General features: G+C 39.3%; 1 protein-coding gene across 2 annotated transcripts; it reads right to left on the reverse strand.

The window, feature by feature from the left end:
- Positions 1 to 7,586: 7,586 nt before the first annotated feature.
- LOC128358835 (ubiquitin-conjugating enzyme E2 H-like) lies at positions 7,587 to 17,232 on the reverse strand. Of its 2 annotated transcripts, XR_008321417.1 has the most exons (8): positions 16,976 to 17,225; positions 13,112 to 13,188; positions 12,902 to 12,976; positions 12,759 to 12,798; positions 12,488 to 12,540; positions 10,589 to 10,717; positions 9,361 to 10,297; positions 7,587 to 9,069 (listed from the first exon to the last, which is right to left on the reverse strand). XR_008321417.1 is itself a non-coding variant. In XM_053319230.1 (7 exons), exons 1-7 carry the CDS (start codon positions 17,026 to 17,028, stop codon positions 10,173 to 10,175), a joined length of 552 nt encoding a protein of 183 aa, XP_053175205.1. In that variant the 5' UTR covers positions 17,029 to 17,232; the 3' UTR covers positions 7,587 to 10,172. The 2 variants fall into 2 exon arrangements, 1 of the variants encoding a protein (XP_053175205.1); XM_053319230.1 differs by having other exon boundaries at positions 7,587 to 10,297; positions 16,976 to 17,232.
- Positions 17,233 to 18,129: the final 897 nt, after the last annotated feature.

Consider the following 18,129-nt stretch of genomic DNA (forward strand, 5'->3'; position numbering starts at 1 on the left):
TGTAGAAAAATAGGGCAGAGTTATTTTTATTGATGCCAACACTTACATTAGCTCTGTTTTTTCATGATTAGCTGATTTGTTTAGGTTCCTGCTAGAAGCTACGTAATTATCTCTGTTCCAAGAAAATCCAGTTGAGTTTTCTTCAATTGTTGCATCCTGTTTGTCTCTGATCATGAAGTCCTAAAAATACCCCCCCTGTTCCTGGATTACCGTAATCCAGAGTCTCCCAGTGTTTGTGTGTGTGTGTGTGTGTGGCTGAAGATCCTTATTGAACTGTACACTGTGTTTCTTTGGGGCAGCAGACTGACCATGAGTCACTCACGCTCTGTCTTCTTTCTCCTTTTTCCCTCTCTGATGCACATTATGACTAATTATGTGGTAATATTTTATAGCACCGCCTGTGTTTTAGAATGTTTTACTAATTTACTTCAAGTGCCTTAAATAATAATGACCTTTCTGAAGCATTCCCACTGCTCTAGTTTTCTGAACTCATCACCAACATACTCCATGAAGTGACTGAACACACAGTAGACAGTATAACATGTCTTTAATGTAACACACAAGTAACACAGTAACATAGAGTACAATGGAACAGTTGAATTATGTAGTCATTAGTGTAAGGGATTAATGAGATCCAATAACTTCCACACCCAATCTAATCTAATGACACCACTCATTCTCCTGTATTATCAGTATGCCATAGTTAGGGTTAGGGGGATGGTGTGTGTGTGTGTGTGTGTGTGTGTGTGTGTGTGTGTGTGTGTGTGTGTGTGTCCTGGGGCAGAGCTACTGATAATCCATTGGTTGGTGATGCATCTGAGAATGACAGATGGCCCATGCAGCCTATATGCTGTTGGGCCTGTGTGCTCACTAAAGGCAGTTTTAGCAACCAGGAAGTTGTGTATCAGGATTCTGCGTGTGCGTGTGTGTGTGTGTGTGTGTGTGTGTGTTTGTGTGTGTGCTTGTGTGTGCGTGTGTGTCCTTGCCTCCTCTCTGTTAGGGATTCTCCCTAAAGAGCTTTGATGCCTTCCCTGCATCACTACACAGTCTAATCACTCGTACCAGCTGTCAGCGTGTCGGCCTCCCTCCTTCCTCTCTGTGTCCGCTGGCACCACTTAACCTCACATCCTCTGCAGTCAGCCATAATGGACTCTCACATATTGAAACATGGTGGACATACCGTATATTGGTCGCTGATTGCTCTGATTGCTCAGATACAGTATTACCAGTAATATCTTGAATATCTTTGTTTGAATGAGGTAACAGATTTTAGTCTTTGGCACGTCTTTCTTTGTCCACTACAGCTCCATTTATTTTTGTCACACCTCTTAAAAACTTAAAGGTACCATGTGGAGATTTTTTGTAAACAAAAGAAATCTAATAATTATGGTATGAATTCTCTTCCTCAGATCTCTGGAAGAGCATGAAATGTATACGGTTAGACTGAACATAAAAATGGAAGACGCAAGGTGTGACAACACTATTTGGTTTTTATTGAACCTTGTTTGAAGCCTAGAGTTTTCGTTTATGGTCAGCAGCATCTTTTTACCTTCCAAATAAAGAGTCTGGGGACACCAAGTGGTCCACACTTTTGCTAATACCAGCTACTTTAGCTAAATTGTGTTAACAGGGCAGGTATAATAATCAAGTAACATTAAATCCACTGAAAAACTGCGATAATAGAGCGACAACAGTGCGACTCAGTGCGAATATCGTACCACTGGAGAGCTGCAGAAGACCCAAGTGTCAATCACAGCTGTCAATCAACGACCACATGACAGACATCAAAGCTACTATGCATCTATTAAAGGAGCAACAATATCCAAAATGGCCACCAGAACACTTATTTGGGGCGACGGGGGTATGTGAGTATTACATCCCTCCTGGAACCCCTAGTTTTTGTGTACCGATGGGGTTTGAGCATGAGTAGTAGGGTTCTGATGAATAAAGAACATGAAATTTCACTTATTTCACCATAGCAGTCCACAAAAATCTGTTTCTGAACACATCTGAGGCAAGAAATAAGTAATCCAGTTCTGAATCACATATCCTCACATTAAATTTACATGGCCCAAAAGTTTGTTCTGACTGTTGTAAGGCAAGGGCACTACTGCACTGCTGGTTGCTGCTGATTTCTGGGATGCTCTTCAAGCTCGTGGGACACCAAAGTGAAACAACAAAGCCTCAAACCACTACTGTACATATGTAAGTAATATTAGTCTTATGCTACTTTGATGTAATTAAATAACTCTGATAATATAATAATATTTGTTGTCAGTGTGAAACCATCAGTAGGCCTGTGTATACAAAATAAACAGGAACCCTCTTTTAAAAACTGCAATACTAGTGTTCAAAGCTTCACAGCATGACTTTAAGGCTTATTATGTTATAACTTATCTGCAATATTAGAACAGTTTCCTATTCTGTTTTAAACCATCTATACCTGCTTCACAGTCACTATCACACAAATACAAGATACTATACCTTTGTATTGTCTTCAGACCGGGAGAAAAAATTCTGTGGGTTTGAAAGACAACAATACCGACAACACTTTACAATAATACACCCTACTTGTGGTTTAATGCTTTGACGCAGAAGCACTGATGGTGAATCTCTGCACTGCTTGAACTCAGACCTTTCGTGACAGAGTAAAATCAGGTTTCACCATAAGCTGAGTTATCTGCTGCTGCTAACACCAATACTGAGGATTTACAACAGACCTACAGCTGCTGGTTTCACGGCAAGACGCGTGAACACGATTGATTTATTGACTGAGGCAGATGATTGTCGACTCAGTGCTTAATGGCCTGTGTATGGATTTATGGATTATGGCCAAATAAAAAAGGATCCTTTGCTCCATACCTTCGATATTTGAGGTCTAAGATTATGCCTTGGGTTTGATGTCATGATCCACCAACATGGACATGACGACCCCAAGGGGCAATGCACCTTTGAGGATGTTAAGAGACAAAACAGGGGAGAGAATAAGAGAGGAGACAGTTGGGAGAAAGAGGAATTATAATCTGTGGGGACGTTTTCCTAATCAGCAGACGAGAGTTGAGTTTCTTTCTGTTCTTGCTCTCAGTTTAGTCTTCTTAGAAATTGTAAACTTGCTCAATCATCAAGGTGTTTCCACTGTGTTCTGAGACTGCAAGAACACTCAGAGGGGATGGTCAATTTTTAACCCCGCTCTGCCTCGCCTGCAGTCACTCACACATTCACCCTGCCATCTGTGACCTTTTGTGACACCCAGACCGGTAATGACAGATAAAATGACAGCTTTGACCTGTCTAACGCACTTTTCTACACTGCATCTGTTATAACATAAAGTAATCCTCTTCCTGTGATAAGTCCTGGGACAGTTGGAGGGCAGGTTAAAGCTCTCATCAGTTGTTGGCAAGTCTAGAACCACCGGATCCTTCCAGCCCACCAGAGTGAGTTCTACCATTGCCAAACACTGTGGGAGAGTGCACGGGTTGTCACCACCAGATCTGCGTGAGCACTGAGGTTCAGGTTACACAGGAAGGCGTCTCACAGATAGAGCACGGGCCTCCATGGCAACCAGTGATATCTGAGAGGGACAAGGCAATCGATCAGATCCATAGCTCATCTTCTTGTCTCTCTGCAGTCTCTCAAAGATAACACAAAACCATTACAAAAAATAGAACTAGAATATTTAGTTGAACCAGTCCTCCAGTTATATTCCCACTTTACCTTTAAAACACACAGCTGAATATCTTTCTTCTCCCATATTGGCACCATACATGATTGCTCAAACAACCAGAAACAAAGCAAAAATGTGCTAGTGCCAAAATGGGCCAAGAAGATGACTTTTGAGACTTCACCTGGGTCTGTCGTTTAAAGGTGAAACAGAATTGGACATGGTCGAAGGCAGTGTGGTTCTGTCTCTACTCTGTTTATGGCCCTATGGTAATTCACTGATAGTGTGCTGTGACAGTGAATTCTACCAGTGCCATACACAGAACAGGAGGAGATATACTTGTTGTCCCTCTTTATGATTTTGATAAGTTTTCAGATTCAGGTAAAGTCTGACATCCCAAATGCTGCTTCATACTTTTATGTCTGCTTGTAAAAACTCTGCTACTTGCCTCTAAGTTTTGGGTGTTTTTATTGCCAGTTGTTTTTTCTTACATTCCCATGTAAAGTGGAAATGAGCAGACAGTATCAGAATCAATGGTGCCCTTACTTCATCTCTGTTTTACACCGGATGGGGAGTAAATCCAGTCACGCCATCTCCTGCTGGGGTAGACAAGCCTGTAGTGTCTTTCAGCAAACCCTGACAGAAACAGAGATTATTTCATTCTAAAATGTTATTTTATTCTGGGTTTAGTATTTTAGGGACATTTCTGGCCTCCCTGATCCTGGTGAAGGAGCAGGTCTGCTGCTCAGATTGATTCTGGCTGTGGGGAATGATGCGCTAAGTGATTTTTGAGATGCTCCAAATGGGTCCCAAAGCAGGGCTCATCTTCCCGTTTCCGGGAGAGATCAATAGAATAAAAAGCTCGAGGGAGAGAGAGAGAGAGAGAGAGCATCAAAATGTTTTTAGTTGCTCCTCATATCTTGCTAGCTGTTACTACTGACTGATAATCACATTGTCTGTGATCATGATTTGCCCACGTGTGACTGATGTAACTCTTTATCCAGAGGAGAACAAAATATATTCAGATCCTTCAAAAAGGATCCTTCCTGTTATAATCAAGACCGGATTGGAGGATACTCATGCCCCCAAAGACACACAGGTTTTCAGATGCTGAATAAAAGCCTCGAAGTTGTACATTACGAAATGTATAGTCGTCTGAAGCTGTTTTACATAAAGCAAAATTATTAACTACCCATTTTTAAAGAGAAACTACTTTGTGCTAATCATTAACTCAGTTAGTAACTCACTTCTTAATTTACCCAAACTCATCTATTACATTAACACAAGGTATACATGTCAGCTGGGTTATTCTGTTTTCAGCAGAGACTACATGCATTTATAAAACAGTAGAGAATATTGCAGAGGTCTGTGGATTTTTTTAGACACAAGTAATGGGCTGATTCTTACCTCATAAAGATGATCCTAAATCCACACTGCACATAAAGTTACAAAAATACAAGAAGAAACTTATTTGTTGAGCCTAGTTTCGAAAAGTACAACAGAAGAAAATGTTCACAAACAGGTGAATGATATTAAATTATATTAAAGATAAGAAAGTAGCCTAATGATCGTCATTTAGCCGGTGGAGCAGAGCTGGCTTTTCTTCACCCACACAGTGTCATATCTCCATCTCTCCGTCCCCCACAGCTCCCTGCTTGTTTGGGCTGTGTGGCTGGGGATTTTCTAGTGGACAGGTAATTAGTGGGTAAGCATCTTAACCCACTGGCAGTATAGTAATCCACGCCACCCTCCTCCTTCTCCTTCTGCTGCCACAATACGCAGGCCTACAGCGCACCTCCTCTGCGCCTTTTACGCACAGGACGTTTGAGCAGTTTTTCTAACTGAGGAATTCGTGTTTTAAAGCTGACTAGTTCTCTTTAAAGCTGACTAGACTAAAACAAAACAAAAAAATAATGTTAATTTTTACATGCACACCCGACATATCTACAAGTCTGAATTCAATCATGATGCTTGCCATCAGACCTACCAGCATCCACCGGGTGTGGCATCCTGCTGCAGCCCGGCCTGAAGCTGAGCTCTGAGTCCCTGCACAGGACAGAAAGTTTCTCCGACCCAGGAATCCTCTGCTCCTCGTTATATACGCGCACCCAAAGGTCCTCTCAGGGCTCATTTACCTGCTGTCGGTGATTATTAGACAGATTGCAGGTGGAAAAAGAGGCATCATCCTTTCAGCTGATGTGAATCCGTCAGGGTAGGATAGGGCAGGTTTGGGTTACGGCTCTTTCAAAGTTGACACTGAAATCCAGCCGCGCACCCTTTGTCCTCTCCATACATTATGAAGGAGGCGCAGCCGGCCAGCAGCGTCTCCCCGCACAGCACTGCTGCTGCTCGCGTTACTCTGACATAACTTTACTCATCACGGAATGGACTTCATTAAAACACACTGATCACTCTGTTTTATCACTCATGAAACTCACCATCACTCCCTTTATTTTCGGATTGCAGTTGAGATCCTTAAAATACTATATAAAATACTATATATTCACACCAAATGACTGCACATTCTCCTTCTACATTCAAACATATTGCACGAATGTATCTCAAGCATGGATGGTAAATGCAGTGCTAAAATCTGTATTTAAGATCAAATATGAAACACAAAATAGCCTTTTCTGGGTGTTTTTATAATTTCTGTCTTGTCAAACAAATAGTAGTAGAAACTTTATTTTATACAGAAGTACAGCGAAATAGGACAACTATATTACCTTCAGTCTCATAAAGAAGAACATAATAAAGCATATTTCAGCCTGTTCATCTAACTATTGCATGTAAATTATGTTTTAAACCTGTAAAGAAATTGTTTATGGAGAAAACTCTACATTTTTCTAAAGGTTAATTTGATCTGCGTTACCCTCCAGCCAAATTAAACTGATGTGGAAACTGGAAACCTGGTTGAAGATGCTCCGAGAAAAAGAGGCTGGAGACACAACGATTAATATTTCATAAGCTCATTTCTGCTCCCGCATCTCAACATACAGAAGGAACAGCTGACTGCAGGCTCCTCATTCATTCATTCATTCATTCATTCATTCATTTACAGTTTATAAATGATCACAAGCAAAGCAAAGCCAAGCCAACAACACATAACACTTTTAGAAAATTATAACATCCTCCCAGAGTTTGGATAAAAAGGTCTCATAACTTTACGTTTTAATCATGCTGTATAAACGAATAATTAAACTATAACAGAACTACTACTTGTTTTCCAAGTAAATCCAAGAACACCCAAAGAGAGCAGCTTTTCTGTTCTTTCTCCATAAGCTAACACCTAAAAGACACAAAACCAGCATATTTGTTATAGAGATAATTCAAATAAAACTTAGCAGCAATGTGATATAATCAGTAATATCTTTTACAATTTTTTCTTTAAAAAACCTTTTCAAAAAGTGCAATTCTTGAATGTTACCGATGCGTTTTTAGTTTTAATATGCTGAGTCTGCTTTGTTTTTCTAAGTTTAGACTCATATTATCTGTCTGCTTTTATTCACAGTGATGAATTGTTTGGGTTTTCATTTTAATGCATTTTGTGACTCAAAAAGTGCTGTAAAAAGTTTATTGGCATCATCTTTGTTAGTGGGCCTTCTCTCTGACAGTGGGTAAGACAGAAAGACTGCCATCTAGTGGACAGAGGAGAGAAAGTCGTTGTAATTATTCTGTCGGTGTGAATTTCACCCCAAAAAACACCACTTTGCTTCAGCACATGACAATAAATTCATCAATTGTGTGTGAGTTTAATTTGAATAGATTATCTGAATCAAACTCAACTTTTGAACATAAATAACACAAACTCACCTCAGCACCTGAAGGCAATCTGACAGTCACTTACACACACACACACACACACACACACACACACACACACACACACACACACACACACACAGATAAAACACCAACATTTATAATTACATTATTTGTTTATTTCTTCTTCAAGTTACAAGGGAAGCACATTTATTCATTTTTTGCCTTTAAAAAAAATCAGGGATATCTCGACTTGTATCCTGGACGTCGGGCGTAAAAGACAAAAATAAAAACATTCAAACAAATTATAGGCATCAAATATATGTGTCTTATTAATAAAAAACAAAACAAAACAAAAAACAATGCGCTGATAAATCCAGATGATGACAAACAACAAGGCTGGACAGAGGTGTTGTTTTTTTTCTTGCAAATCACAATTTCCTCAAAGCAAAAACTACAACTACACCAACTTATATTTGGTTATCAAAAGTAATTAGAGCCATTTCGAATTGGCTGTTCAACAGATACATTTTTAAAGCCATGTCAAAAACACTGACATGCTAGTTTTACCAGCCTATGTTAATGTTCAAACAAAGGTAAATACCCTCCTACACGACACCATGGAAGAGATCCTGATATCTTTTGGTTTTTTTTAATATGAAAGGGATTATTGATTGAAATTTCCCATCACAAGATGGTGATAAAGTAGGATTCAGATCTATTTGTTTCCTTACAGAAATGAATCACACCAAAAAGTGTTCGGCTATGAATGCATGTTACAAACAAAGATTGGTATGCCATCATGAAATGTAACAGTAAACTGTCACTGCTCTGGTAACGCGTGCTAGTTTCCTCTGGTGTGGGGCGCAGGCAAACCTTTTCAGAGTAAACCAGGATGAAAGTTGTTCAACTGTCCTAAAGAAGAAAAAGAAACTGCGCCTGAATGAAAATGTTTGAATTGATCTAAGATGGCCACTCCAGAATTTGACATTTCAAAGAACATTATTAATTTATCAATGTAAACTCTTTATCCAGCCTGAGCAGGATTTCCTTTTTTTTCTCTTTTTTTTTAACGGATATACAGTATGAAACTAAGCTTATAACTCCTTTAGATTTTGGTCCCACCATTTTGGAAAGCAACAGGCCATCAATGTCATGAAAAAGTAAATGTGACAAATAATCGCTACGACGCTGAATGGCAGAAACAAAGAGCACTTCTGTCTGACAAAAGTAACATATCTCTCGATGATAAAAGTCGGACTCATTTGCATAAGAAAGGGGAGTACAGGGGTGAGACATGTCTTTGGAGGATTGAACAAAAAAAAAAAGTCACCCCACGGACAAAGATGTATTCATTCTCCTCATCTTTACAGGACAATTAGTTTTTAAACTAGTGTGTTTATATAAGTATTAAACCATATATTATGATAGGATTCACCAGCCGCGAAGAAGAAGAAAAAAAAAACTACCTACCCCTACGCAAGTCAAACACCTATTATAGTTCAACACAAGCAATAGGCAAAGTTAAGAAGTTCAACAATTCAACAAGGACCTGGATAATCCCCAGCCCCGCCACAAAGAATGAACCCTGAATCCCACCCAACTCACACACAGTGGGCTCTGGGCACAGGCGTCCTCCCCCACTTCTACAGCGCTACAGCTCCACAAACCCTACACAACTTTACTTCTGTGTCATGCCACAATATACAAAGATACTCAGAGAATGAGAAACACTTTCCTAAAACGGAGAGAAGGAGGAAGAGGAGGAGGAGGAACTGGTGGTTGAAGAGGAGAAGGATCGAAATGGTGAAACTTCTCTGATCTCTGCAGAGCATCAGGGGTCAGAACAACACAGGTTATCAGTAATACGCCATGATTCTCCCTGGATTACATTCATGCATGCACATAGGCGTGTGCACACACACACACACACACACACGCCTTGGCATTTGTGTGACTTGTCATGGTTGATGCATTGTGCAGTTTCCTAGCGTGTGATGTGTCTGCGGGTTTGCACAGAGAGCAGTCCTGTTGGAGAGGCTGTCCGCAGCCACATGAGTCTGTACGTGATGAGCGCTCAACTGCGCGGTGGCCATCATCTCCTCTGAAGAGGTGATTGTAATGGTGACTCCTCAGGGCAGCAGTGTCAAAAAGGAAAAGGTGACAGTTAAAAAAAGAAAAAAAGAAAAGAAAAAGGGAATCCACACTCTGTTGAAGTTGAGACCACTTACAAATTGTGGATTGTTATCTTGCCGTCCTTTGTTGACGAGGAAAAGATGCCTGACAATGCTGTAAAACATTGAAAACGTAAATGTGTCCCAACATAAGAGGTGGTGAGTTGTAGCTCGTGCAACCAAATGGGAAACTGAGCGTAAACAGTCTCGTTTTATTATGTCAGTTTGACCCCCTGGCCCGCGTGTTGGTTTCACGGCTCAGTTTGGACAAGAAGATAGAAAGCCGCCTTTACAGGCCTGAATCCACAACAACTTTGTGGAAATGAATGACGCACTCCTTTCTGATCCAAGCAGGCTCTTGGGGCGAGGAGGAGGGAAAGGGAAGTTGGTTGTGAATTCCTATATAAGGGTTAATATTTCTGCAATATCATACTGCAAATCCTCGTGTAGCGATAAAAATCCTTGTGTTGCTGTAAAAAATTGTCTCGTTTAAATATGAATATAGTACTGAGTTTCTGCACTTTAGGAAACAACAGTCTGTTGTGAGGTGAAGGGGACCGGATCCCCCCCTTTCACTACAACTCCATGTCCTGAGCCTCATCCTCCGAAAAGTCTGACATGGAGCTCTCGGAAGAGGAGTCGCCCCCTCCTTCTTCCTGCTCCTTTAGAGCCTCCTCTGTGGCGTACTTCTGGATGTACTCTGAAAAAGAATAACAGAAAAGGAGGAGGGGAGACAGACGACAATAACACAAGACAGTGAATCTATCAAGCTGTGGATGAAACATAAATGAGAAATCTTAAATAGTTACAGCAGCTGCTCGGAAAATCACAGATGTATTCAGGGACTGCAAAAGGTCTAAATTTTACATTTCCACCAATGCAGAAGTATTGAGGAAAAAATAGACTTCCTGAATTAAACATGTACATTTTTTAAAATCTTTATATTTTTTCTACCCTTTCAGATATTCAGTGTAAAAAACTGGTGTGCTACCTTTGATCTTGTGTTTATAATCCTCCGGTCGATGAAGGTACATGGCGGCTGCATCCCCGTTCAGAGGATCGATGGGGTTTGGGTAGGCGAGCAGCTGAGGGAGGAACGACTCGAAGATGTTGGTGAGGTCTGGAGGGTGTGAGGAGAAAGATCAGAATCAGTACAGAGAACAGGAAAGCAATAGATATATCAACCAGGACTACCTAACCAGTCATTCCATCATGTGTCAACATTGTCAAAAAAGTTTTTTACTGTAATGTTACATTCCACTCATGCAGTTGCATCATTGTGTAGTTGCACTGGTTTCTGGTTATTGCCTGTTTTTATACATACACTATGGGTTGCAGGTGGATGGAAATAGATCAACTCTTACATGTCAATTTATCAGTTTCACTTGCAGTGACTGATTTTCTCATTAAATTCAAATTATACTCCGAAACATCTCAAACAAGCGCTGAATTTCTGTACATCTTTACAGACAAAGATGATAGATAATTAAAAAACAGAAAATATTTAAAATACAGATGCACCTCAGAAACAAAGTCAGTCATCAGGTTAAAGTACGAGAGTCATGCTGCTTGTGTGCATTTGATAGTTTATAGTTTATATTATATCTCATAAACGCTGACATGAAAAATATTTTGAGACCACAAACTGGCGATTGAAAAAGGACGACACAAATACTCAAGACTCAAAACTCATATATTTTATTCTGTCCAAATATTTGGATAAATTGCATTTTGATGCTTTGGTAACATTGTTCTTGAAACTTCCATGCCAATAAAGCTCATTGAATTGAACTGAATTGTAAAAAATAAGTATCACAAACCAATCTAGTTTATCATAGACTGTCAGTATGTGATTAGCAAGTCACCAACTACTCTGACAAGGACAGAATCTAAGATTACAGCTTTTCAAATGAATATTTTCTGGTTTCTTTAGTCTTTTATGACAGTAGACTGATTATCTTTTGGTTGTGGACTGATGGAGTATAGGCTTGCCTATACTAGCCTTTTAGATGCTAAATATGAACTACTACTCATGTCTTTAGGACATTGGGAAGATTTTACAGGCCGTTTGTTGTTTATTTGTGTGTGTGTGAAAACAACACCACTTGCAGATGAATACGCTCTCTTTTAGTCTGTCGGCCTAAAACAACGTTTAGATAAATAATTAAACAAGTGCTGGACTCTATAGGGATGAACAGCAATTAAACACATGTGTAAATTCACTATATTCAGTATTATGACCCAAAGAAAATCACATTGCTGCTTCCAAAATGCTAATTGAATGAGGGCAATAATGCATTAAAATGTTCAGGCTGTTAGTCACCAAAGCTAAAGATAATGATCTGTGCCGGTGTCACAACACCCCCGCAAAATACTTATCAGCGTGTTTTCACATGGACGTCTGAAAACAAAGCTGAAGAACAAGTAAACGTAGTTGTCTCAGCACTCCCTCACAGCTGTGATACAACAGCCTTTTTTAAAATAACACATGCAAATAAACTCTTTACATTCAAAATATGACGTAACACTGTAATAATAATATTAATAAACATGACTCAAAGGTTGTTCAAATGAACTATGAGTTAATGCACCTGGTTAACATAATCTACAGTACAACCCAAAATCTGACCACAGCTGACTTAAGCACTCGAACAACACAAGTGAACGAAGTGAGAGAAATCCCCTCCAGGTTAGTGTGATGCCATGTTCTCTTAAGACACCTTTCAGCCTCAGCACTTTCATACCCATCAGTGCTTAATGCATGACCTCTATACAAACTGCTGTTATAACTAAACTGTAAGCCGATTAAACTGAGATGCTCTGACAGAATCTACACTTTTTATATTGGCCGTTACCGTCAGTGACTGAGTGATTGGTGGCTGTGACCTACCATAGAGAGCCGTCCATGTCTGGTTAATGACATCTAAACACACCGTTCCCGACCTGAGAAAAGACACAACACTATGAGTGAGAAAATAAGAGCCTAGCAGAATTTGTCAAAGCAAAGTAGGAGGCAGAATGAGCTTTGGTTTACGTGAACACGCATCAGAATTTCCTCAATAGTGTGAATCATTTCCTGTATGCTACACATGATGTAAGAGGTATTGAAAAAAAGATGCTACATGGAAAAAACCAGCCATTGCTGAATATCTAAAACTTACGCTTCGTCGATGTTTGGGTGAAAGATTTTATTCATGAATCCTGTCAAAAAACAAAACAAAAAGCAGGTTTTAATTACTTGACTGTGAAATTTAATGTGGGGATTTTAAGTCTTCAACACAACCCTGGTACATTGATTTCATACCTATTGATGGTGATTTGAAGGGATATTTATCTGGTAGATCCACCCGAACCTTCCATACGCCTCCTTCATAAGGTGCTGAAAATAAGATCAGTATAGACACTCAAACCAACACACACCTTGACTTTCTCTTCCAGAAAATAAAAATCAATATTCTAATGCACATGACACACTGAATTATTGAATATATAACATTCTGGGAAAATCTCTTACTTCCAGGTGGCCCGTGGAACTTGACCACAAATTCGTTGAGTCCACTAAGGATGGTGACCTCATGCTTGCTCTCGATGCTGATGTCCAGTTAAGGTAAAAAAAGGTAAAAGAAGAAACAAAGCGACACTGGAGGCAGAAACATTCAAACAACATTAAATACATATTCAATAACAATGAATCAGGCTGGTTTTTGGTGACAAAACCTCTTTTGGTTGGTCGAACAGTCGCTCTGTGAACTTGCCTGGGCAGAAGGTCAAACATGGGATCAATAACATGAGCCCTGGCAGTGAGATCAATAATGCGGTGGTAACCAACAGATTACAGCTGTCCTTTCATGCAAAACAACCTCCCACTGAGTCAGAACAGAATAACAACTTATCAAACTAAAGTATTCTAGTGTAAGACAACTGATGATCTTTCTTACATTAGACGAGTCCTAATTTCACTTTTCTAAATATACAGAGACACACAAACTTCAGCTGTCCAACTCAAAGAAGAAAACATCATGAAAGTGATTTAGGTGATGAGTTCATAACTATGGATCATTATTCCTAATAAACATAAAGGACTGACAGCAGAGTCATGAGCGCCTGGTCTATCATCTTTAATTCCTCCTGAGTCAACTTCCTCTTTGCTGTAACAAACGTTACAAGATAAACCTGCTGCCCTCCGCCAGCTTAGCTGTGACTGATGTGGGGCTTTGATCTGTTTTGCAGGTAACGTGCAGCTGGAGGAGAAGGAATGTGACTTGGGTGGGGAGGATGTGTGTCACAATCACAGTGTGTGTTGACATCGAAAAACATAAGACTGAGTCAAGTGTCTGAAAGGGACACACAAAGGTTGAGCGTATTCAGTCAGTGTCTATACAAGTCTGACACAATGAAAAGAAAAAGCCACACAAGTAACTGTTACAACCGGTTTCATGATCTTTTCATAAATCCTTCTGTCATCTAACCAAGATAACTTAAATATATTAATTTATCCAAACTGCTGGAGCACAAATACTAACACAAGATAGCTTGATTATTTGAACAGTCATGTACAAAAACAACCAGAGAGGACCATGGTTTAAAAAGCTCAGTTGTTCAATAGAAAGAGGTTTCAAACCACTGGGCAAGAAGACAGGGTAACTCTAAATGTGATCTGAGGCAATGGTACCTAAACAAAACCTGACATAGACTTGAGCAACAGACATGTGCATCTCTCTCTCTTATGCCTTTCCCTAAGGGTTATCCATAGAAATTCAAAGCAGGGCAGCATATGCTTGCTCAAGAGTAACGTAACTATACAAGGCATAACATTTATGGTGACAAAAGCTCTCACTGCACTGTGATACATCAGCACTATCCCCTTATAAAAAGAGCTGAGTTTTTCTTGCAGATTCATATGTTTATTTTGTACTCATTTCCAGCTCTAATCCCATTTGTGCATTTAAACAGCACATTCATAAAGAATCTGCTAACCTCCAGTACAGAAGACCATGTGTCAATACATTTGGTCCAGTCCCACATAAAGGTGTTGGACACACCTTCATTAAAGGGTTTCTAAAAAGAGAAAAATCATCTTAGAAGCAGGAATGGCATCTGTGGCAGCAGGCCAGACCTGTGCTCGGTCACCGGTGGTTCAATCTCACATATCTGATTTAAAGCCACAACATGCAACTATGTGTGGCATCTTCTGTGAAACACCAGTGTTGCACTCGGGTTAACAAACTGCAACTGCAGGAACCAACAGATCCAAACATGTTTTCCTTACTGACTCCCACTATCTATTCTTAGATTTCTCATGCATATTTAATGATGACGTCCATGAAATACAAAAACAATTACCTATCTTTGTATTTCTCCTTTGTTTTCATCTTTTATAGATGTGATTGCACATCCAGGGTCGATCATGCCCCTGGTAAAAAAGAAAATCCTGCTACCATATAGCAGCACCTTTGTATACTCAAAAGTACATAAACCCAGTTCACCGGGGCATCATAAAATCTGCCGGCACCTGAGCATTTTAAATGTAGCTCCTGGTGGAACCATGCCGGTTTACTGAAGATCACTTTCAAGTGAGGATTAATAAAAATTCTTATCATAAATATTACTTAATAATACATCACATTTTGAAGATGTTTAATCATCAAAGATAAAAATTGAATCAAAAATACCTGTTTGGATCATTATGTACAAGCATATTTTAAAATTTTCAAACTAACTTAAGTCTAAAAAAGTTTTATTTTATGTGAAAGCCACACACCATTAGTTTCAAGTGGGTTAATAAATATTCTTACCATAAATATTCATTCATTATACTTCACATTTCTGGTTATTTTGAAGATGTTGAAAAATATCAAACATAGTTTAATCAAAAATGTGTTCATTATGTATAAGAATTTCTTTTTTTTAACTAACTGAAGTCTTAAAAAGCTTTTGTTTTTATCTGAAAGTCAAACTTTTAATAACTTAAACAATAAATTAATATGCATAGGCCCAAATAATTTCTTAAGTGTGTTTTAAAACAGTCTGCACATGTGCATCTGAAGTAAAAGAAAATTCACCCCCTCAGCTTCAGCACACAGCCCTGTTCACCCCTCACCCCCCTCAGCTTCAGCACACAGCCCTGTTTGCCCCCTCATCCCCTCGGCTTCAGTACACAGCCCTGTTCACCCATCGGCTTCAGCACAGAGCCCTGTCCCTGCCATGGACTGGATGTTCCCAGCCCCCCTCCATACATGTGCCCCTGCACGCTTGTTGTCCCCCGATCAGCTGTATGTGAAGCCCCGCCCTCCACCGTGTTCCGGATGGTAACAGGCTGACCAATCAGAGCGCAGCTTCTAGCTGCAGGACAAAAACAAAACAATTGAGCTTCACGCTGTCAGGAAAACCTTTCTTGAAAACTTCAGCTGCTTAAATGACAATAATAAGAGAATAACACCTGACCATTACTTATTACAAAATGACTACACATGCAAACTGTCAACACACACACACACACAAAAATTACCTTTATGTGACACTACACCTCAAAGAAAGTCATGTTATTGAGAAAGAAAAAAAATCCGACCAATTTGTATTTAAATAAAAATAATGTTATATTTCGATTTTATTCATTTTTTTCTGTATATTTTATAGGAAACAAACCAACTGTGACTTCACTTATGAGCAAAACTTGTTTTGTTTACCTTCTATTTGAACGCTGTTTTTTCATATTTGGGTAACAATTTAAGCTAAAAATCTTGTTTTGTGTCCTCTGAGTTCTGAACGTCATTTAATCATCATTTAATGTAGTTATCTGTCGACTGAGCTCATGATTTGACAAAGCTCGTCACTGTTTCGGCTTCATCGACCTTATTTGTTCTCTCTTGGTGATAGCATGCTAGCTCACGCTGCTAGCAACCCTGTTAGCAAACAGTGAAAAAACAAACAAACGTGTCTTAGCACAGAAGCGTCTCCAAAAATAGTAAAAAAAAGTCATCGATAAGCCTTCGTGTGGTGTTGTCAGTCCTCACATTAGTGACTAATATGCTAACTTGTCGATGTCTAGCTAACTCTGAGTTAATAGTAACACTGCGACAGAGGCTAACGCTGGCTAGCAAAGAGGGAAATTAACACAAAATAACACTCGATGTGTTGTTGGTTCGCACTGTGAGCTACATAAACCATCACATCTAACATTATAGCCACAAACATCAACGCGTTTACACTTTTTACTCAATCTACTAATGTTACATATTAGCTAGTAGCAGCATTACTAAACATCCGTAAAAACAGCGACCAAAAAGCTGCGAGTAAATCCACATCAAAGAGCTGACAAATGATAAAACACATCTGAGTTGGCTGTTTAGGCTCATTGTTTATCTTTAAGAAAGGATACAGTTTCACCACGTCGGTATCCATTCGCCTCTTGCCTGGACTTGGAGACGACATTTTTTGTATTCCTCTCAGAAGTAATCTAAAAAATATATTTACTGCGACAACTGGGCTGCTTCAACCTCTCCGCTTCAAAATATACCTACAAGCAACTCAGGACTGCAACAACAAGCCTTTCTTCCCACAGTGTCCATAAATGAGATCCTCGCTGCAACATCGCCCACTTTTCTCATCTGAGCTCAGCCTGAAGTGTGTCCTGTCCTGCAGACTCGTTCTCTCTGCTGTGACATCAACCTCCAGCGACCACACTGAGCAGAGGAGGAGCTCAGCTGTAGAAATACACCACACAGAGCAGAAAGTACACCACGGTGCACATTTACCACCTCTACAATGAAGTTAATACACCACGGTGCACAGGGTCACAACCTTTGTGGCCTGTGACCCCATAAAATAAAGACAAAGGCGACCTGGGATTCCCCGTCATCAGAGTTGGAAATGTAATGTAAAGGTTACAGACTACTAGTTACAACTGTTTAAATTTAACTATTTCAATTACTTTAAGTAATGTAACTTATTACATTTGATGACTTTTCTAACTTTCTAATTAACGTTCAGCTGTTTAACTGTTGGGGTAAGGTCTGACTTAAGATGTAACCTCCTTTGTAATCATCAACATTTTCATAACTGTAATTTAATGACACATTTTTTTCTCAGTAACTGTAACGGATTACAGTTACATTTATTTTGTAATTAAATTATGTAACGCAGTTACATGTAACCCCATCACTCCGTGTCACATGTCGTTTTTGTCCACAAAATTTCAGAAAATAGTGAAAAATATCTGTCAATGTTCCCCACAGTACAAGGTTTCATCTTAAATGTCTGGTTTTATCAGACTTAACAGTCTGACACCCAAAGATATTTAGTTTATCATCATGTTTGACAAAGAAAAGCAATAAATCATACCATTTGAGAAGATGAAACCAGCTTAATCTTCAAAATAAAATCTTCTTATTAATTTTTTGTTGTAACTAATCGATTAATTGACTAACCTTGCAGCTCTAGAAAGAGGACTTATTTTGTTTTATTTACTTTTAGAGACTTGGGAAGATAAAACACAGTAATCCAGAAAGAAAGGCAAAAAAAATCATGTTTGTG

This window comes from Scomber japonicus, chromosome 5 (genome assembly GCF_027409825.1).
Source record: "Scomber japonicus isolate fScoJap1 chromosome 5, fScoJap1.pri, whole genome shotgun sequence".
Lineage (NCBI taxonomy): Eukaryota > Metazoa > Chordata > Actinopteri > Scombriformes > Scombridae > Scomber > Scomber japonicus.

Bases quoted from the DNA above. Each gene is read 5' to 3' on its own strand.
- LOC128358835 (XM_053319230.1), bottom strand. From the start codon at position 17,028: ATGTCGTCTCCAAGTCCAGGCAAGAGGCGAATGGATACCGACGTGGTG. The intron at 13,189-16,975 runs GTATCCTTTCTT...ACTGGACATCAG, and splicing joins GATACCGACGTGGTGAAACT to CATCGAGAGCAAGCATGAGG. The intron at 10,718-12,487 runs GTAGGTCACAGC...CACACCCTCCAG, and splicing joins GACATGGACGGCTCTCTATG to ACCTCACCAACATCTTCGAG.